The following is a 22103-nucleotide window of genomic DNA, read 5'->3' on the forward strand; positions in this document are numbered from 1 at the left end:
TCGGAAGCCCTCTTTATAGTAGCCTAGTAGATCAACTACGAGTGCACCAGTCGGACGTCCGACGACGGTTGATCCGGGCTGGCCGAAGGGGTTAAATACAGGACAGACACTCCCTATCTTGCGAAAAACAATTTCTTTCTATTTCGTTCCAACATAGCTCTACACGGTCGATACAGGAAGCACAAGAGACATCCTCTTCAAGACGAAATTTCAAGATGCAATTCTACATCCTTGCGTGGGCGAGCCTATTCGCAACAACCGTGTTAGGCCGCCCCTCGGCACAACTCCCGGCTCCTACTCCAGGTAAGCTCTACGGCATACTCTTCTAGATAGAGGACGAAAAGTAGTCGGTACATCAGCAACGAAACTTTCTAACACAAGTATATGATAGATGAACAGGCGTGCATAGATTGCTTGAATTCATGCATTAACAGCCTTCCGGAAGGCCCAGACCTTGCGGCGTGCAATACAGGTTGTGCTCAACTATTCGACGCTTGTTAAGGAAAACGAGGAATAAATCCTCGCTGTCTTCACCGACACATATACATACACATACACACACACATACACATCTCCCATCATCATCATCATCATCATCATCATCATCATCATCATCATCATCATCATCATCATCATCATCATCATCATCATCATCGTCCTTCGGGAAAACATGCCATTGCATTATAGATCCCAGAACACCGAAAAGAAAAAAAAAAGCTAAAACACGACACGGGGCTTCCATAAAATAATGTGACACTCTGCCCGTGACCGTGTGTATGTGTGTGTGTTTTGCCGCTCGCCGAATAATATACTTTCTCACCCCCGCGCGCATCGCGCGAGATTTTCGCAAAAGACATGTCCCGAAACTCAAATCTGCCGGCATCGATCGCTCGGCTTACCGATACGTCGGGTTCGTCGTGGCCCCTGGCCGTGCTGTATGTCGTGTCGTGTCGTGCCATGGCGAGTCGTGATAGTGGCTGCTTCGATGTCGAAAAAGTCAAAAAGTCAAAATGTGATGAGAAATGACTGCATTGCATTGTCGTTGAGTGGAAGGTCCGCGAAGGGTAAATGCATTCCCGTAGACTGACGTGTCTCAGAAGCGGTGTGCTGGACAACGACTTCGTGCCGAAGGTGCCGGGAGGATTGAAGAGCATGAGGCGGGCCGTGGAGGTATCGCGCTTCGCGCTTAATGTTTTGGCGCGAAGGACAACGAGGACGCTGCTCAGAGATGTGAAGCAGCAGCGATAAGTAAAGCTGTACATGTATATGTTCTACAGTTCGGTAAACGACTGTCGTTGCGAACTTTTTGATATCTGCATGCTTATTCATTAATCATACCATGCCATCCTCTTCCTTCTACGAGCAAACATTGAACCTCGACACAGTAGGATCATGATCGCTGGCCTGCGCGTCTACTGTAGTCCAAGTATTGACATGAATATGCTCAATCTGGCTTCTGGCCCGCGATGCCAAACGAGGAGAAACGAACATGTGGTCCAGCGCCTGCGAGTTCATGTCGAAAAGATAGGTATACTTCTCCTCGTCTCGCGTGCCAACGGCATCATCCAGATCCTCCAACCCAGAGACCGAGGTGAATGTCTTGAGAGGCTGGACAACTTGGAACTCGTTGTAGTCACCGGCAGACATGATGTTTGCGTTGCGGTTCTGTCTGAGAATTTGGCGGATGAAAGAGCCGAGGACCTGAGCTTGTTGGTTACGCTGATCGATGCCGTTGTTCACTGGTGGGCGAGCGTCGCCATGAAGGGTAGAGCTGCCGCCCTTGGAGGTCCAGTGGTTGTTGAAGGTGAAGAAGGTGCCGCCACGGCCGTAGCCTTGGACTGTCTCCCATTGCGCTGCAATTGGCTTGCGAGATGCGGTCCATGCGGCATTGGTTGGGTCAACGAGGCCTGGGTTGTAGCGAAGCGATGGACCTGGAAGGACTTCATTCGCTTGGGTGCTGGTTCCTGCTGTGCCGTTCACCAGGCGGACGCGGTCGGGCTTGTAGAAGTATGCGGTGCGGATGTTGCCACCTGGCTGACCACCGTCCTGGTCGTCTACCGGGTCGATATCGACGAAGCTGTAGTTTGTGCCTGCAGATAGTGTGTTGACAGCATCGCGGAGAGTCGAGAGTGTGACATCTGCAGAGACGATGGCATCGTTTACAGGGCCGTTGTCGTCCTGAATCTCTTGCAGAAATATGATATCTGGAGTCTTCATGTAGTTGACAATGTGAGACGCGATATCTTGCAGATTGCTTGAAGCAGGCTGCAAGTTCTCAACATTGTACTGACCAACAGTGAGGCCGTTGCAAGACCCGCTGGACTCAAGTCTGGTTGGAGGTGGCAGAGCTGGAGTCCTTGATGAGACGACTTTGATGTTCGTGGTTGGGAGGATTCTGTAGAAACCGAAGCCTTGAGTGATGACACCGGTAATCTCCTCAAGCGAGTCACCCAGGAGCGTGTTGGTTGGGTTTGCACTGCCGTCAAGAGGAGTGCCGATGAGGATCGCCTCTGGGTTGGCATCACGATCTCTCACAGTAAGGCCACCGCGGTTGTTCTCGCCAGTAGTGTGCCACTGACCAACAACCCAGGTATCGCCAAATCGGTTAGGCCTGTTCACAGCCCGCGGCCGGCGGACTGTGACAAGCTCTCCACTCAGGCTCTCCCAGAAGTCAAGGCCAAATCTGCGGACGTCCAGCACTGGATTCGCCACTGAGACTAAGCTCTGGTTGTTTGGCACACCGAAGACGTCACCTCTGTCGAGAGAGCTGTATTGCTCGGTCTGACAACGTGTTAGTAAAGCGATGTCTCCACGAGCTGAGAAAACTTACAGGAGGATTGAGTCCGCGCTGCCCAATAACCAGAGGTACCACGGCGTTTCCAGTCGAGACAGTCACTATATTCCGAGGACGATCGATCTCTGTCAAAGGAATGTATGCTGGGCTCGATCGGAACTCTGTGACCCGTCCATCGAGCGTGATGATGTTGCCAACAGTGACATTCCCGAGGACTGCTCGTCCGAAGACGTAGATGGATTCGGAAGTCCTGTCGTCTCTGTCCGGCGTGGTGGAGCGGATCCAGAAGCCATCAGGTCCCTTTGCGGTGACCAGTCCACGCACTCCGGTCACATTCTGACCACTGATTGGCGAGATGTACCTGTTGCCATTGATCTGGGCGATGGTGGGGTTGACCTGCTGGCTGACGGCAGTCGCGCACAGCGCCGCTACAGCACTGAGGGTGCCGAAGGAGAACATGTCGAAGGACAGACAGTATGGAGTGGTGTACACGCTCTTTCTTACCCACTTTTTACGGTCCTCCAGACCTTCTCGATATATACTCACATGTCCGGTCGTCCTGCCTATTCGAGCATTGAGCCACGGCAAACGAGCCAAGGCATTTTGCTGAGCTACTCGCCCTTCGCGCGCTCCCACTGGCTGCAGTGTGCGAAGGGGCGCGACGATCTCATCTTGGCCGTGGTGGTGTGGCTTGCACCGGCTATCAGCTTACAGATTGTGTGCATGTCTTGGCCTGCTTCTTGCGGCCTCGTGTCTGATAAGAGCCATGTGACTGGTTGGCGGGCATGGGAGCGCGGCTGACGATGGCCTCGGACGCAGGTGCAAAAGCTTAGTCGGAGAGGCGAGATGCGAACGTGTCGTTCGAGAAGGACGGCGAAGGTGGAACTTGCCGTGGACGGCGGTGGCGATGGCGGCGGTGGTGGTGACGATGAGGTGGAAAGAGGAGGGTATCGACGGTGATGCAAGGTGGAAGACGTGTACAGCGTGAAGGCCGCAGATGCTCGACGCGGCACACATCGACGGCAGCGGCGTCAGCACCACCTCCATGTCGAGCTTCAACTGCCGTTCAGCGCTTCGTGTCGGCAGCAGTGCCATGTCGATATCGCAACATCCTTCTCCAATCACCGGCAAAGCGCCAGTGAACTGATGAAAAATGAACTCGTCGCAGCGACGAGGGTGGCCATCAAAAATTGCGCCAGCTGAGCCCCCGAAGGAGATCAGATCCAGTCAGTCGCCGCGCTGTGCAATGCAGGACCTTCTGAATGGCTCTGGTATTCGTGTGCACCAGATGCCCCAACAAGGTAAACAGCTGGAAGAAAGGCATTCAACTGCTACACTGATGTATCGAGGTTGCAGACCCCGCGAGTTTTGATGGGCGACAATAAACCCAGGACACGAGTATCGACATCCGGGAAAAGCATTATGGAAATGGCCTGCGCTGTCCCCATGCTACCACTCCTCAATGCCCAATTCTTTGATGTTGGGTACTACGACTAAGGTTCTTCGTCGCTAGGCTAGAGGCTTTGGATCCGGATTCTAGGAAAAGGCCGATGCTCGGAGTGCAAGAGGGTGAACGGAAGTCAGGATGCCAGATTTGGCACGCTAAACAACATCGATTTCAGGCCATTATCCATGTCTCGCCTAGAGACTGAGCTTCGAGAGCGAGAACTATGCTAACAGAGACCCGCTATCCTAAACGTGTGCGACTCTGAGGTCCTGCCTAAGGCGCACATAGAGGCCTGTACGCTTTCTGCGCGCTTCCTCTTGCTCTCTTATACTCTATATACTATTACTAATCTATAGAACGTAGTGCCTGCATCTTACAAGGCCACTCGATCTGCAAAAACTGCTAGACGACACAGAGGACCTGAGCACGTTCTATGAGACGAGAACTGTTTCCCACAATAACGACGCAATAAAGCTTATACTGCGACGATGGAGGGAGCAAGCAACTCGACGCTACTAATTATACAGAAGTTAACAAGCTACCAAAGATTTTGCGCCGATTACATACCCTCTCTTATAACAGCCGATGTACCCTTCACTCGAGTTCCTAAGCCTAGAGAGATAGAAGCTTTCCTACTCCACCTTGCACGTTCGGTTACTAAGGGCAAGTTTGAGGCAAAGGCGACAACATATACAATAGAGACGCAGTGGCACAGATTGGAACAAGTCGTGCGGCGGCACCTCAACTATAATTATCTCGGGAATGAGCGCAATGAGATACGACAAGTATGAATTTCAGGAGTCGCATCAGGTGTGCAATAGCTAAAGCATCCTAGTTCATCCGGAACGCTTTGGTACGTGAAGAATCGCTGTCCACAAAAGGTCAGAAGAAGTCACTAGCAGACCGAAAGACCTGTGTCGACATCCTGCATTTCCCGTGGACCCTAGACTCTCACGATTATCCGGGCAGAGCACGTCTTCAGCTTTCCACAGCTATCCTAATTATGATCTTCATGGGTGTGCGTCCCGGAGAGGTTGTGGAGTCGAGCATTTACAAAGGGACGAACGAGGGTATACTCTATAAAGACCTCACTGTCGTTATCGGATTCGACGATGACGGAAGTCGAGTGTATGGGTGCCTAGTCCGCATCAGGAATCGCAAATGGGCACGAGGTGTAGAAAAGCAGGCGTGAGTCCTCGATTCCACGAGCAAGCCCAGGTGGTAAATTTAATCGGATCTCTACAGATACACCATGGTTCTACGCAATGATGAGCTTGAACCCAGCTTGTGTCCTATGCGACAATTGTTGGCCTTAGCAATCGCAGATGGCGCACTGCAAGATGTCGATTGCGTTGAAGACCTGTTCAAAAAATACCGCCCGCCTCCAGGCCAGCCATTCTCCCAGATACCCATCCGCCCGGAAATGCACGAAGTACCACTTTTGAGGCGATTAGCTGAGGGAATGGTCCATGACAAGCAAATCTGGACATATTCAGATTTGCAGTACATGCTAAGGGGCCTCGGGACGCGTGCGGGCTACGAGTATCGCCTCACTCCGTATGCCTTTCGCCGAGGATTTGGCAGTGTTCTTGATCGTACGTCAGTAGCACATCCATTCTTACACTCGGCTGACTTTGACAGGTTTCGCTTCAGCCGTTCAGCGGCGAAAGCACATGGGCCACAAAAGTGACGACACCTTCCTCTCTTATCTCTCTGATATATCTGGACTGAACATGCAGGATCTGGTCAATGGTAGGGATCCAGATCACCAGCTCATGGAATCGCTGCAAAGCATGGCCAGCACATACCGTAATACTGAATGCTTGATCAGCGATGGGGTTAGTTTCACTTCCTTCCGGCAAGGCGTTGTTCGTTCAGCACCATCGAGGGCTGTATCGGTGCTACTGAAACACGACAAACATCGGGCCGCAGTGGCGCGGGAGCTCTATGATTCGAGCGATGCACCGGACTTCGAACGAGCGGTGCAGATCCTAATGCACGTAGCACGCGAAGGCCGCCTGGAAGGACGGACCTACCCAGACTTGCGTGAGATACCCAAGGGTCAGCCACTCTGTCCATACTGTGGTCGGAACCTCATAAGATCACAAAACGAATCCCGCCAAAGTCACGTCTTGGCATGCCATCTCGTCCACTTGGAAAGCCGCGCAGTGGAAGGAAAACAAGTGGAATTCTTACAAAACACCGCAGGGCGATGCTGGTGGCGGGGCTGCAGCTTCAACTTCACGAACAGACGACTCGCTACTATACGTGATCATCTTGGCAAGCACAAATCCCGTGGCGTCACTCTCTGCCGTTGGAGAGGACCTGATGAGCCTAGGTACTGTATGAAGCCGCAGCAAAGAAAAGATGACTTGCTCGATCACTTCCATGAATCACATGGGATTTTCGTGCAGGACCAACTTCCAGAGAGATACTATTATTGCTATCCATGCTGCAAAATCTTTGGCGGACTGGAGAGTTGGTCGGACCATTGTGACTGGCATTTGTCTCGAATAGACACCTTGCGATGCGATAGACTCGTCTTTACAGGCGTGATCCTATGGCCTGGACAGTGTCCCTTGTGCCTAGGAGACACTGCCAAGGAGCCTTACCAGCGCTGGGCAGGCTTCATATGCAGATCGAAAGGCCCCAGAAGACGCCACATCTATCGCCACATACTGGAGCTTCGATCTTGGCCACAGAAATGTATGCATCCTCTTTGCTCCAGCTCCCTTTCCTCACCGCAGGATATGCTCGAGCATTGCTTCGATGTGCACGTTCCGGCGCTTAAACCGAGCTCGATGCCAGAACTACCACTCGTCCAGGACCAACCCACGACAACGGAACGAGTAGAGCGAGCAGTTCCATCCGATGCGGAAGATGTAGAACGATATCAACATATGAGCCAATCTATAAGAAGAGCAGAGACACAGGAGCTAGTCCCGTCGGATCCAGCGAAAGGTACAGTGACTGTGTAAAGGCCTGGGGGGTCGTGAAGTTCGGCTGATCATAGTACCGCAGGGCCGAAGAACGCAGCGGTCGTCCGCAGACGGATGCGATCTCGAAGAGCAAGACCTCCAATCCTTGACGAACCTGAAGCGATAGACCCGATGGATGTCTCTGGTACCGCCCCAGCCTTTCAGGTCGATCCTCCACCGCATGCTCTAGGTGTTACAGCGGAGCCAGGCGTAGACGGAAACAATCCACTCTTTTGGGCCAGTACTGGGGAACTTGCTCGGAAAGGCACTAAGCATGGGAGCAGGCAACAAGAGATGGGTCCGACATTCCAGGTTTTGGCTCCGCAATTGCCGTTCACATTTTCCGTTAAGGCCCAGTGCATGAGCCACATTCGAGCGCGACTACTACATACATAGAAATAGGTCTTTGCGAGCTCAGCAATCCCGGTCGTACTGTACTGGCTACACCTGCACTACTGCAGTTAAATTTTACAATCCGAGCCTTTCGACAGACTGCCCAAGCTAGGAGCGTAGCACAGCGGCCTGACATTCTATCAGACCGTATCAGAGCATTAGGAACCTGCTACAGAGACTTGAGGGACGCGTTCAACTAGGACTGATTCAGTAGATACGGGAGTGGGCTGACTTCCAGAATTGCCTTGTTCGTACGACGATTCATGGACTATATGCAATGTACATGCCATCCAAAGGCTACTCCAGCCAAAAGTCAGAAATAAGTTCACAAATAGATGTCCATACAACGATGTCGCGTAAACAAGCTATAGCAGTTGCAAGAATGACCACCCAATATGAGAATTGGTTCCCTCCTGTTATCAAAGTCCTGATTACGCTTGATCAGCTCTCTAGGGAGAAGCCTCGGACTGGACTCGTTTCCCTACGAGCAAGTGTGCGAATGATTATACAGCGCTTCTGCAGGCAACTTGTGTACGCTTTGAGACTGGTACAACACCATGTGCGGCTCTAATTCCACTCTTTCCATCCCTGATAGCACCAGCACCTCTTCCACCATTCTCGACACAGCATTACTACCCCCATCAAAGCGCATCTCTGTTGTGCAAGTGAACAAGCCGCCGCGCAAGCTGCACCGTTGGATGGAGTTCGGTTGAGAATAGCAAAGCGACTCATGGTGGTCGCAGTACCAGTAGCTGAGTTCGCGAATATCCTTAGAGTCCATTCCTGCGACATCGTATGTGATTTCGAACTTGAGGACGTACTGCTGCGTTCTTGAGTAGAGAAATGGTTTGAAGGCTCGGAGGCATGATTTGATAGTATCCATAACAATCGCTTGATTGAGTTCTGCGGCCCAAGCACCGAGGGCGCGGCTTCAATGTGCTTGCTAGCGTCTGGTATATGCAAAGCACCGTCTGCATAAATCCCCGGCGATGCCAATTGCGAAGCCACCGTTTTCGATTTCCCGGAATCGGTTTGCGCTAATACGGCTGTCCAGGAAGTCCGGAATCCCGGAAGTGCATTTTATAGTCTTGGAAAGCTACTACGATCAGTATATCGTACTACCTCATCGTTCGCAATGTGACTGCGCTCGCAGTCGAGCACGGACTAGCCCTAAAAGGCTCCACTAAAATCCTGAATAGCAACGACTCCCTAACAGAATGCAATATTGAGAATGTCGTATTATCAAATCTAACGGTCCCCGTCTTCTGAACTGTGGTCACGAATGACACTTGCCCCATTCTCTGAGCAACAGTCCCGATCAGTTGATCTCTCACTTTCCGAGTCAGACACCTGATCATGGCTCTCGTCATCCTCTGAGTCCGAGACCTGCTCAACATCGATCTCATAGTCTCGCATGTAATCAGGAAGAATCACAGAATCTAGTTCCTCCTCGGCAGACATGTGCATCGCAATCCCTTTCGCCCACTCGCCTGTTCGCCCACGACTGAATGTGATGAGAAGCTCGCCCCATTTTGTCCAGAAGCAGATCGTGGTGTTCACATAGTCTTTCTCGAATGGATTAGACTCTAGAAACTCATAGTCATCGCTGTCGTCTGCCGGCATTCCATACGCTCTAGGGTGTTGTAGAGTCAAACGTGGACGATGGACATCCCAACGGTCGACAGTTTGGACACAGTGCTGCGTCATTTGATAGTCTGCGTGAAGTTCCACAAAGTTCATCGTCAACTCCGTAAGGAAAGTACTAAGTGGGATTGCGTCGACCAGGGATTCTTCGGGGGCACGTTTTCTGACGTCCACACCTTTCTTGAGCTGACGTGCATTCAAGAATACCCGGCGGTCCTGCACGGGACCCGTGTTTGTTTGTCTATGGCCGCATCCGACATAGAAGCTAATATCCAGCCGAGACTCAGTAGTAATCGGATTCTTAACCCAGTAGTCCGGCTCGTTTGGACGACAACGGAGCTCATAATCGGGGAAAACCGACTTGAAGTCACCGAAAGGGCACACGAAAGTGTCTTGTCGCCATCTGGAGTTCCACAATGGCCATTCAACATCGGCTGCTGCAGTTGGGTCTTTCGCAGATGGATGCAATACGCTACGCCCGTTCCAGCTGCCGTACATTATCCAATTTAATGTGGACTTCGCGTAAGCGTTAGTAGGCGTAACGATGAAGTACACCTCGAATGTCGCAGTGGATGTATGACTACGCCAGAAAAGATCTGGGCGGTAGATTCGGTCCATGACCTTCCTGACCATTGGGCCTAGCATCACAACTAAAAAGCCTTCTTTGATCCTTCTTGACAGCCAGTCCTGGTAATGGTCCATCTCTCTTAGTGGATTTAAATATCGCTTCTTCTCTGCTTTGCTTAACGATAGCATGAATCCATAGCAGAATGATGATATGTCGCTTGGGGCCAGATAAGACATCAGTATACTTCTGAAGTCCATGAGGGAACTGAATAAGGACCATAGTGGACTCTCGTACGCGCCCTGTAGACGTGACTCCAAGGATGGCATGCTGTCGAGGTTCAAGTAGACAGAGAGCGGTGATTGACTTCTTCGTAATGATTTGGTAGTCACTTTTGCCTGACCACGGAGCAGTTCTCCAAAATGAATAAGCTGGGTAGAGTTGATGCAGGACGAAGAGCAGGAAGCGAGATCCGTCCATGCGGATTGATCCACATGGATGTTTTCATACGGCGTTCGAGGCCGACAACTGTGTTTCCGGGTATTCGCCATTCGCCATGAGGTCTCTATATGAGGCACTCATCCGACCCTACACCTCAAAGCCAAGTGCCCATACTTGCTTGCCATTATGGTCGCCACTATTGTCGATGATTACCTCACCTGTGTTGAAGCTCGAGGCTCAGTCATACACTATCGCCAAGCATGGGCTATCGAAAATACTGCAAAAACCAGCTGGCCGCCTGGCACTCTGCTACGACGGAGGATCCAAAAGGGAATGCGGTGCTTTACTTCAGAAAGCGACATAATTTGGCACGAGGTTGCGCCAGGTGAAATGGTCTTCTTCGAGTTTCACGCTGAGGTGGATACTGATGAAACGAATTCCATGAGCGAATGGGTGTTGACATGCCTCGACAATCATGACCTTCCCGGCCAAGTTTTTCTATGCAACATTGAAGGTGTGCGCCTAAGATGTTCACCAAAGGCCCCGTGGTGTGACCACAAAATTGCTGTGCTATCCCTAGATGGAACGACAGTGGGACTCTGTATGTCTGTTACGTGGCGCCTGAGCTTAAGCTGACTCCAGACAGCGAGCGTGCATGTTTCCCAATCAACACTGTTGCAAAGCTACGCTGAACAGGACCCGGAAAGCTATGCGTTGACCGTAACTCGGGTAAAGTTCAGGAATATATCGTCAACAGATCGACACACTAATTCGTGGTTAGCATCACTCGCAGGCGATTGAACGAGCTCTGCAGGCGCAACTTTGGATTGAGTATGAGCCAGCGCGATCGCACCCTACGCGATATTATACACCCGAGACGGAATTCGACCTCTCTTTACAGGCCTTCAGGTTCGCACGTGCGTTCAGACTGCGGCCGGTCGTGGACGAACTCATGCAGATCCTCTGGAGAAAGGCTTCTTGCTTCGAGCACCTGTTGACTTTGAACCAGATGCACTACACGGGAGAGCTATCAACGACACCTTATGAGAATGCGAAACCAGAGCACGAGCCGGAGGCGACAATCTATATGCTACAAGATCTGGCTTCATCAGGTCTGTTTGTGTTCCTTTACGACCAATATTACAAGGAGGCTGGTTCGGAGTTTGATCCTCAAGCTGGGGAAGAAGCAAAGGATCGTCTCTATTTCCTTGTTCGTTCCGATGCGGCGGATAGTTTCTACGCAAAGTTGCTAGCAGCATTGCAGAAGATTGATATCATAACAGTACAGGCTATGAAGATTGGTAGAGCAGGGAATAATCATCTGCTTACCCCAGACACTGAAGTCATTGAGAGCTTCCAACGCGACCAAGGGCCATCTGGATCTTTGGTACAACACCAGGAATTCGATGCGCACGAAGAGGATATCTGTCGTTACGAGAATGTTGTCAAGATGGAGCCTGTGGTTTTCAGCATCGTAGCAAAGTTTTGGGAGCCAGTTGATGTATTAGTGCTTGTACTCAAGACTGTGAAGTCGCTTATGGCGTAGTCACCCAGATAGATGACCTTCGAAAGAGTAGCCGCAAAGCACAAGCATGCTCCCACAGTGTCAACCAATCCACTGAAGGACAATCTTCGTCGCTTACAAGCATAGCCATACGCTGGCATGTCTCTGCGACGTGTGGCTCAGGCCGAACACAAGCCACACTGCACCTTTTATTTTCGCATTGCAAAGCGTCTCGAGGAGGCAAGGAGACAGCAATGTCTTTTGAGTCTCCGGAGATTCCATCGTATTTTGCAAGGTCTGAAGCACCTTCAGCGCCTCCCCAGAGCCGTGCCTGTGTGCACTTTTGCGAAAGCCCCTCGTGCTGCCTCTAGCAATGTAAACCTCGGCTTCCATACACCTTGCAAACTTACTTGGCCCCTTACGGGGCTTGTAAGCCATGTAAGACGCCGTTTCTCAATCAAACTACGTCCTGCTATTTAGTATCAACATAATCAGAAGCCTTGAAACCACGATGGCGGATAGGGCGCTAATTAAGGTAATTAGATAGATAGATAATTCTTATACGCCGGTCTATCTCTTTTAGCTAGAGTAAGTAGTATGCTCTATATTTTTCGGTCGAGAGAAAAGCCTTCGAAAAACCCTCGTATTCCTCCTACCTTATAGCCTACGTAGCCGCTTCCTTCGTTCCTATTTTCCTTCGGACAATACTAGGTTTCTAGTAAGTTCTTCTTTTACTAGACTCTATTATTCTCTTTCGCCTGCGAAGACCGATTGCACGCCTCCACGCGGCCGCAGGCGGAAACAGGCGGTCGAGCTCGCAACTCGACCGTGCTGGCAAAGTGCACGGCATGGTGGAGCGGAGTGGTGGAGTGCGAAATCCGGTGCGGTTTCGCCAAGACTACTCCGAACAGAGGACTACCACCGAAATGGTTTTGAAAACCATCCGACGACGACCTACCTGCGTTAGAAACAGGTCCGCTTAATCGTGAGCGTGCGAAAGAGCCGCGGAACTCCTAGGCGTCGATAGGACACCTCTGGTGTATGGGAGGAATCCTCAGCTGAGGGTATTTGGAGCCAAAAGGACAACAAGTCACCCAATATGCAGTCTCTGGATCCGAACCACCTACCTCTGGAAGGCTTTGAGGGGACTCGGAGAGCGTACGCGTTGTTAAGGCCGGAAGCAGATGCGTTATGCACTTGGAAGAGCCGAGGTGAAAGAGCTAGAAGGGAGGCGTTAGTTGGCGGGCAATGGAGCTCGGAGTAACGCTACGAAGCCCGTAGGGGCCTGTCGATTGCTCAGGTGCGAGTAGGAGGGTTTTGCCCGGGGCACAGCCTTACAAAGAAGGACACCTAGTCCAGCAGTCACCTAGAAGAGCTCGGAAACTTAGGAAGGCCCACATAGAGAAGCAGGCAAAGGAGACACAGAGAGGCGAGCCGAAGGGAAGACTCGAGGCAAGAAGGAGGGGGTGCAAGGCGTGAGGAGGCGAGGAGGAGGCGATACATTGGTTAGTGGGTGGAAACGCAAGAGCACTGCTGCCTGGCTAGGAGTAGACGCTCGAGCAAGCCTGCGAGACATGGCCGGCCATAGCCAAAGAGATGCGGTATGGTAACGCGAAGGGAGTCATTCTCCTGGGGCGTGGTGGGCAATGGCAGCGACTGAGACACTGTCTGCTCAGCCCGAGAGGACGGACGCGCATGTCGGTCTTGGAAGAGAGGCGACCGGTCTTCAGTTCGCTGAAGTCCGAAAGAGCATAACCAAGGCTTAAGGAGCAAACAGTATATGGAGCGTAGGGTAGGGGCTTTGGCCTGGGGCCTCTCCCTCGAAGCGATAAAGGCGCAGAGGTGTCCCTAAGCGGGAAAGCGTGGGCAGACTTTGTCTACCTGCCTTACATAAGTTTGTAGGAACGAGTGTAATTATATGCTGCTGCAGGCAACTGGAGAAAGCCCACCAAAAGTGTGAGCAATGGGCAAAAAAACATGGTGCAGAATTTGCACCACAGAAATACCAACTCATCCACTTCACCAGGAGCAGGAAGCACAACCTCAAGGCCACAGTCCAGATCCAAGGATTTGATGGGGAACCACTGCCCTCACTCAGGCTCCTTGGGGTATGGGTAGACACCAAACTCAAGTGGGGCCCACACATCAAGAAAGCAGCAGAGAAGGGGGCCAACCAGATGCAATCACTCCAGAGACTGTGCAAATCCACATGGGGAGCATCCTTCCAGAGAGCAAGACACCTGTACACAGCAGTTGTCAGACCAGCCATTACATTTGGCTGCCAAGTCTGGTCCAACCCAGAAGGCACACAAGGCTACTGCAGAAACCTCACCAAACCCATTGAGAAGATCCAGAGAGAGGCAATGAAGAACATCACAGGAGCATACAGGTCAGTTGCAACAGCAGTCCTGGAAAAAGAAGCAAACATTGCCCCCCTTCACCTGTACACCCAGGACCTGGCCAGACAGGCAGCCAAGAAACAGGACAACCAGCCTGCATACCAATACATCAAAAACAGGTGCAGGGAGATCAGAAGACAGGCACAAGCAGGGAGGAGAACAAGGCACCCTGCTGCACCAACCCAAACCAGGCAGGAGGAAATCCTCCAACTGGTACAGGGCCAAGAGACCACAATGCAGACACACCTGGGTCACAAGGCATGGTGGGCAAAACACCAGTGGAACAGGAAGTGGGAGAGAGAAAAGGAAGGGAGGAGAACCAGAGCAGGAGGAGAACAGCCACCTGCATGGGCAACCACCACCTCCTCCACTGTAGGACTAGCTCTGCACAAAGGGCTCACCAGACCAGAGAGCACAATGGTCACACTCCTCAGAACAGGGCACATTGGGATGAGGCAATACCTCGCGAAGAGGAGAGTCCCAGGTTACACACCAGACTGTGACTGCGGGCAGGGACATGAAACACCAAAGCATGTATGCATGTTCTGCCCAAGATGGGCTGAGAGGAGACACCTCCTGTTCCAAGCAGGGGGATCTACAAACTGGAAGGATTTGGCAAACACAAAGAGGGGACTGCATGCAACAGCAAAGTGGCTTATCCAGGAAGGGGTCCTAGAACAGTTCTCGCTGGCAGGGAAAGAGGACTAGGAGGAAAGGAGGAGAGAAGAAGGGAGAGATAGGACCTGGTGAGAGGAGGACTCGCTAGACACCTAGTATTGTCCGAAGGAAAAACAGAGGCAAAGGAAGCGGCTACGCAGGCTGCAGAGTAAAAGGAAGGCGAGGGTTTTTCGAAGGCTTTTCCCTCGGTCGAAATCTATAGAGCGTGCTGCTTACTCTAGTAGTTAAGAGGTAGACCGGCGTATACGAATTATCTATCTATTATTCTCTTTCTTACTGTCACGGGCGGAGACAGGCAGGAAAGGTAGGTGATGTCACAACAGGTACGGAGTGCTACGGACAGGCTTTATAGACACTGCGCTACCCTATAGGTAGCCCTCTTTGACAGGACGTAGCTCGAAGAGAGGAAGGGAGAGCTTTCTCTCTTCGAGCGTACAAGTGTGCAGGCGCTCCCGTGCTTCCCGCGCACGTGAGCCGGGGTCGGCGTTACTAACTTCCGCCGACTTCCAGGCAGTCTTATGTCTACGGGCCTAGCCCGTGACACTTACTTCTTCTCTTTCTTCTATACTTTCTTTCTAGTAAGTAAGAACTACTCTAGGACGCCTTCTTAGATAAGCTACTTTACTATAGTATATAGTTCTCTTTTTATATTTACTAGATCTGTCACGGGCGGAGACAGGCAGGAAAGGTAGGTGATGTCACAATAGGTACGGAGTGCTACGGACAGGCTTTATAGACACTGCGCTACCCTATAGGTAGCCCTCTTTGACAGGACGTAGCTCGAAGAGAGGAAGGGAGAGCTTTCTCTCTTCGAGCGTATAAGTGTGCAGGCGCTCCCGTGCTTCCCGCGCACGTGAGCCGGGGTCGGCGTTACTAACTTCCGCCGACTTCCAGGCAGTCTTATGTCTACGGGCCTAGCCCGTGACATTACTCCCTTCCTAGCAGTGACGCTCCGGGTCACGTTCTTTCAAAATAGGGTGAGTGCAGCGCACTCCCTTCCTAGGCAGCGTGCAGCTCCTCTTCCTCGGGTCTTACCCGAGGGCGGAACAAAACAGGACAGATACTCTGTAACAGCGGAGCAAACAGGTTAGCCCCTGCAAGCAGGAGCCTTCCACGGTATCGCCTTTGGTATGTACAGCCCGCTCGAGGAACCCAATCCACCATCGTTGCTGCGACTAGTACATAGGATCCAAAGACAACACCGGAGCTTTACTGTACACAGTTCTTCGTGGTCAGGACGGCCCTCTTACTGCACTAGAGTCACTGGGTGGTCAGGCCAGTCTCATATGCAGCCCCTCAATTTACAGGAACCCCCGGAGGGGACCCCTGTAGTCAGTTTGTCTGATTGGTCGCAGGCAGAGGATTTTGGATCCAATATGACTCTTCAGAATTCAGGTTGCTTCCGTGGTGCAGTGGTTATGATTGTCCAGCAGGAATCTGGGGTCTCGGGTTCAATCCTCGGTGGGGGCAGGAACCAAGTATCGGATTTCGAGCGGTTCGAGGTGTAGGCGCGTAGCAGGGGTCATGTGCAGGTGGGCGGTGAAGTCGGGACAATTTTCCCGGCGACGACGGGCGAGATATGGCCATTCTCGGCGGGGAGGTCAATCTCCTTAGGGTCGCGCGTTCGAGTCGGTTCGGGGGGCAGCGGCGTTAGGTGTACCTTCGGGTCGCGACAGGTCGGAGGGGGTAGCGGGCGGAGCAGGCGGGCGTGCCAAGGAGTCACGTGATTTTTTCCGGGTCTGTATACGCGGGTGGATCTTCGACCCAAGTGGGCTCGTATAACCTCTGGCGGTTCTTGCTGCAGCCGTATGCTAGCGCAAGTCTTCGGCGTCCAACGGATTTCAGGCATTATATGGCGGCAGGAATTGTGCTTAGTCAGCTCGTCCAGTTGGTCTGGGGCACAGGTATGGGCCGAGAGATACAACGTCTGTCTCTTCGGTTGCCGTGCTTGACGCTCGAGGTTCGAACCCTCGACGGGCTATGCATAACGTTGATAGCACCTGCGGTGTCTCAACGTCGTGCCGACTTTTTGCTCTTTACACTGGCATTAGGCGGGGCGCTGGTTTGAGCGGGTACCGGCGGTGGAAGTTCCGGACGAGGTGTGGCACATCCTCGATAATCGTATCGGCAGGTTCTGTAGTCGGTACGTCGTAGCCTTTCCATTTTACTACGTAACGCAGTCGTTCTTTGCCACCGCGGCCGCGGCGGTCGACCTTCGAGTCGACGATCTCTTCGATTTCCCATTCCTCGACCCCGTCGACGATAACGGGCGGCGGCGGGGGCGTACGCTGATAGCCGTGCGGGTTGTTCGCGGCAGGAGTAAGCAGATCGTTGTTAAACACCGGGTGCAGCTTCATCGTCGCTGGCAGGTCTAGTCGGCAGGTATACGGTTTGACCTCAAGAATGCGGAACGGGCCTAGGTTCTTCCAGTCAAGTTTCTTCGTAGGGCGGAGGGTCTTGATATTCCTAGCGTCGAGCCAGACTTCTTCTCCAACAGAGAACTTGCGTGAGGCGCTACGGTGCCGATTTGCAGCCTCTTCATATCGGGACTGTGCGAGGCTGGTCTCGGCCTTTAGGAAGTCGGTAATCGCCTTCATATCTGCGACGAAAGATTCTGCTTCTCGACTCGCAGGGGCGTCGGTCGTATGCTGTAGGACTTCGGTTCCTAGGAGGGGTTGGAAACCGTAGGTAGCTAGGAACGGAGACAAGCCGGTAGTTTCGGAGAATACTGAGTTCGCTGAGAATTCCGCTAGCGGTAGCCATTCTACCCAGTCATCTTGTAGGTACGAAACGTACGCACGCAGGTGTTGTTCGAGGACTGCATTTAGCCTCTCGGTCTGGCCATCTGTCTGCGGGTGGTAGGCAGTCGACGGGGAGCAGGTAATCCTTAGTTTCCGCGTAAGGTGTTTCCAAAAGTCAGACATAAACTTGGCGTCCCGATCAGAGACGATGTTGATCGGTTTCCCGTGGAGTCGGAAGATATTCTTAACAAACAGGCGAGCAATCTCTTCGGCGCCGTCGGTCGTAAGGCATGGGACATAGTGGCGTAGCTTCGTAAGGCGATCGACGACTACGAAGATAGCGTCGACCCCTTCGGACTTAGGCAGGTGTGTAATAAAGTCCATCGAGATCGAATCCCAGGCACGGTCGGGTGTCGGTAACGGTTGTAGGAGTCCTCGATTACGTTGTCGGCTAGGCTTAATCCTACTACAGACATGGCAGTTCTGGACCCAGCGGCGGATATACGCGCTCATACCTGGCCAGTAGTAATCCCTCGATACGATCTGGTACGTGCGGGCTCTTCCAGGGTGTCCGGCAGCTGGGGTTTCGTGGCAGAGGCGGAGAACTTGGTCGTAAAGCTCCTCGTTGTTCGGTACGTAGAGTCGGTTTCGGTAGAAGAGCAGGTCCTCTCGTAGCTCGCACTGCGCGAGCTGGATCGTCGGGTAACGGCTTTTCCCTTCTCGTATTGCGTCTATTATCTCGCAGAGGGTCTCGTCGGTTCGATATCCTTGCCTTATCGTTTCCTGGAGCTCTTCGGGGATCTGTACTGCGCTAACAGCGTCCCTCGGCGGGGACTGTTCCCTTGTTCGGATTGGGAAGGCGTATAGCTGCGGTTCCGGCGTAGGCAGCGTATAGATCGTAACCTGGTCGGAGAACGATACTCGTTTTTGTTTCCTAGGGGCAGGGAGGTTTTCTCGTTTCAGAATCGTTTGGCTCTGGTGCTGTAGGCGTTCATCCCCCTCTTTAGGCAGATCATCTGACCTCCTGGTTAGAGAGTCGGGTTTTTGCCCTTGTTTCCCTGGTCGGTAGGTAATCTGGAAGCGGAAACGGGACAGAAATTCGGACCAGCGCGCTTGCCGGCGGTTAAGTTGCTTTGTCGTCGTAAAGTATTCCAGATTCTTGTGGTCGGACAAGACTTTGATCGGGTGTTCGGCTCCCTCGAGTTCAGGGCGCCACTCTTCGAAGCAGCGGATAATAGCGAGCAGCTCTTTATCGTAGATCTCGTAGTTACATTCGGCAGGGCTATGCTTCTTTGAGAAAAAGGCGATAGGTCGTAGTATTCCTTCGTTATCGTATTGGGAGAGGATCCCGGCGGATACGTAGTCGGAGGCGTCGGTCTCGACGATAACTTCCTTAGTCCAATCGAACGGGGCGAGTATCGGGCCTTCTACGAAGGCTTGCTTTAGGTCGTCGAAGGCTTTCTGGCAAGCGGGAGTCCAGGCGAACGGTGTGTCCTTGCGCGTAAGAGCTGTAAGCGGCTGGCAGATTTTCGAGAAGTTACGTATAAAGCGACGGTAGAAGTTCGCAAACCCTAGGTAGGACTGGACGTCGGTAACATTCTTCGGTTCGGGCCAGTTCTGGATTGTCTGAATCTTTTCGGGGTCCATCCGGATGCCGTTTTGGCCAACGATCATCCCTAGGAATTTAGTCTCGTGTTGGAAAAACTCGCACTTCGATAGCTTTGCGTAAAGTCCTGCATCTTGCAGCTTCTGTAGGACAGCTCGGACGTGTTTCTCGTGTTCTTCCCGGGTCCGGCTATAAATCAGGATATCGTCTAGGTAGGCTGAGCAGAATTGGTCGAGGAATTCGCGCAGAGTGTCGTTAATAAACCGCTGAAAGGTTCCCGGCGCGCCGGTGAGTCCGAAAGGCATAACGAGGCTTTCAAATAGTCCGAAACGGGTCCGGAATGCAGTAAGGTACTCTTGCCCTTCCTTCATACGCACATTGTTAAATGCAGAGATAATGTCGATCTTCGTAAAGTACTTCATTCCGCTTAGGTTGTTCAGAGTCTCGGTCGTTAGCGGGAGCGGGTATCGGTCCTTAACAGTAAGCTCGTTTATCGCGCGGTAGTCTACGCAGAGCCGTAGGCCACCTCCGGGCTTCTTAACGAATAGGACAGGGGAGGCGACTGGGGAAGAGCTTGGTCGGATAAAGCCCTTCTGGAGGTTCTCGTCTAGCCATTCCTTTAAAGCTTGCAGTTCGTCCCGAGACATTCCGTATAAAGGGCCAAATGGCAGTTCGGCGCCCTCTTTTAGCTTAATGTCGTGGTCGTACGGGCGGTGCGGGGGAAGCTGGTCGGCTAGCTTCGGAGAAAATATAGAGCTGAAGTCACGGAGGCACTCGGGCAGCTGTCCTTCGATATCGGCCTTTTCTTCGGAGGTGAATATCGACTGTAGGTCCTCGATCGTCGTATAGCAGAGGCGGTATCCTCTCTGTTGCATAGGCGGGGCGGCGTACTTCGTAGCAGCTTGGAACGATATCTTGAATACGTCGACAGTCTGGCGTTTCCCTTCCTGGATCCGGGGAAGACGTTTCGTATACATCTGGACAGGTCGGGACTCGGCTGGAACAGAACAGTGCTTCTTACAGTATTCGCTCCTAAACTGGAGGGTAGAGCGGCTCGGGCGAATATCGGGATCGTGGACCTCAAGCCACGGGTATCCTAAGATAATAGGGCTACCTCCTATCTCGGTAAGGCGGAAAACGACCTCCTCTTCTAGGTGGTCGTTAATTCGGAGCATACAGCAGGTGCCATAGCGGATAGCTACCCCTTCGGCGTTGCTATCGGCGTCAAACGGAAGCATAATAACCTCTTTCTCTAGAGGTTGAATACTAAGGCCTTGGGCCTTAGCCCATTGCAGGTCCATCATTGCGTAGGCTTCGCTACCAGTATCGACTAAAGCATAGTCGGAGACAATCCTCCCTTGCAGGGAGATTGAGAACGGGATTTTCGGTGACGTAGATCGGTCGTGTTTATACGGAACAGCAAGTAGTGGTTCGATCGAGGAACGGGAGACACGGATAATTTCAGGCAGAACAGGGCTGCGCGGACCTAACGCCGGGCTGCGACTGAAGCCAGGCGTACTCCGTTTTCCGACGGCGGAGGGGAGGGGGGAGAAGTAGTGCGTTGCGGGCTCGGCGGGGATCGGCCTCTCGAGGGAGATATAGCGGCAGCTGTGCGGCGGCGTTCAGCGTCGCGCCTCTGAATAGCTAGGGGGCGACGGTCGGGTTCAGGGCAGCCGGCGACTTGGTGTCCGGGCTTGTGGCAGCGGTAGCAGTTCCCAAGCTCTTTGTCGGTCTTGCGACCTGCGTCTAGGTCCATAGGGTCGCCTATGTTCTTAGCTCTCGCAACAGGGCTCTTTTCTTGACGGGTAGGCTGGGGAGTGCGGGGGCGGTTATCGGGCATAGCGGTACGGTTATTCGAGTTCGTCGGTAGGCGGGGGCGTTCGGTCTGGCGTTGGTGTTGGCGGTACCGGTTATCGAGCTTCTGTAGGTGTCGGGTATAGGCGCGGTACTCCTGCGTAGGGGCTTCATTATGTAGGAGCATATCTTGGAGTTCACGGGAGATAGCCTGAGTAAGCAGCGGAGCTAGGGCTTCTTCGGCCATTTCTCCTTCCTGGGCAAGTCGATCGAATTCGGCGATAAAGGTACTGAACTCCTGGTTGCGTTGTTTAAGGCGGTATAAGGCGTTCTGGGCATTCTGGATGCGGTCGGGGTCGCCATAGGCAGACTCGAGGAACTCGAGGAGTTGCGGGTAGTCGACGAACTGAGGCACGCCATATTTCATCTTCGGTAGCAGGAGGTTATACGCGTCGCCTTGAAGGCGGCCGGCAACGTACGTAAGGCGGGAGGCAGCGGAGGGGAAGCGGTCCAGGTTGGCAGTCATTTTAGCGTAAATCTGCTGGACGAAACGGCGGAGGTCCTTCCTTTCGCCGTTGAACTGGGCCGGGTCGGGGAGTCGTTCGGAAAGAGATAGCTTGGAAGGTGTGGCAAGAGCAGGCGTAGTCTCTCTTGCTGCAACATCTTGAACAGCCTTAGCGGTAGCGGAAGCAGGTGGAGAGTCGGGCGTAGGTACGGTAGGCGTAGGGTTCTCGCGCGCAGCAGCGAACACCCTATCTCTCTCGGCCTCAGCGACGAAGGCCTGGCGCCGGGCGGCCTCAATCTCTTGTCCCTGATACTGGATAATAGCGTTCTTATCCTCCAGCTCTTTCTGGTATCGGGAGGCTAGCGATTGCGCTCCCTGGGCGCTCTCGCGTGCATTTTGCAATTCCTCCTCGAGGCCTGAAATATAGGCATCGAGGTTGCGGAGGTAGAAGAGCCACTCGGTAGGGCTCTCTTGTACATACTGGGTTAGGTCGGCAGGCTGATCTACCGCCTGAGGAGGCGACGGTCGCTGGGACATCGGAAGTGCGACAGCACCTAAGGGTAGGAGCTACGTAGTGTCACGGGCGGAGACAGGCAGGAAAGGTAGGTGATGTC

General features: G+C 52.8%; 4 protein-coding genes across 4 annotated transcripts; 2 read left to right on the forward strand and 2 right to left on the reverse strand.

The window, feature by feature from the left end:
• Nucleotides 1-1356: 1356 nt before the first annotated feature.
• Nucleotides 1357-3253, reverse strand: CKM354_000004300 (uncharacterized protein; the record flags this gene model as incomplete). The annotated part of the gene is made up of 2 exons (XM_044795125.1): nucleotides 1357-2781; nucleotides 2831-3253. The coding sequence occupies 2 exons, from the start codon at nucleotides 3251-3253 to the stop codon at nucleotides 1357-1359; spliced, it is 1848 nt and encodes a 615-aa protein (XP_044651060.1).
• Nucleotides 3254-5244: 1991 nt separating this feature from the next.
• On the forward strand, nucleotides 5245-6590 carry CKM354_000004400 (uncharacterized protein; the record flags this gene model as incomplete). The annotated part of the gene is made up of 4 exons (XM_044795126.1): nucleotides 5245-5429; nucleotides 5487-5836; nucleotides 5883-6079; nucleotides 6450-6590. The coding sequence occupies 4 exons, from the start codon at nucleotides 5245-5247 to the stop codon at nucleotides 6588-6590; spliced, it is 873 nt and encodes a 290-aa protein (XP_044651061.1).
• Nucleotides 6591-8860: 2270 nt separating this feature from the next.
• Nucleotides 8861-10150, reverse strand: CKM354_000004500 (uncharacterized protein; the record flags this gene model as incomplete). Its single annotated transcript, XM_044795127.1, has 1 exon — nucleotides 8861-10150. One exon carries the CDS (start codon nucleotides 10148-10150, stop codon nucleotides 8861-8863), a length of 1290 nt encoding a protein of 429 aa, XP_044651062.1.
• Nucleotides 10151-10595: 445 nt separating this feature from the next.
• Nucleotides 10596-11808, forward strand: CKM354_000004600 (uncharacterized protein; the record flags this gene model as incomplete). The annotated part of the gene is made up of 3 exons (XM_044795128.1): nucleotides 10596-10812; nucleotides 10909-10991; nucleotides 11044-11808. 3 exons carry the CDS (start codon nucleotides 10596-10598, stop codon nucleotides 11806-11808), a joined length of 1065 nt encoding a protein of 354 aa, XP_044651063.1.
• Nucleotides 11809-22103: the final 10295 nt, after the last annotated feature.

This window comes from Cercospora kikuchii, assembly GCF_019650295.1.
Source record: "Cercospora kikuchii DNA, contig_00001, whole genome shotgun sequence".
Classification (NCBI taxonomy): domain Eukaryota; kingdom Fungi; phylum Ascomycota; class Dothideomycetes; order Mycosphaerellales; family Mycosphaerellaceae; genus Cercospora; species Cercospora kikuchii.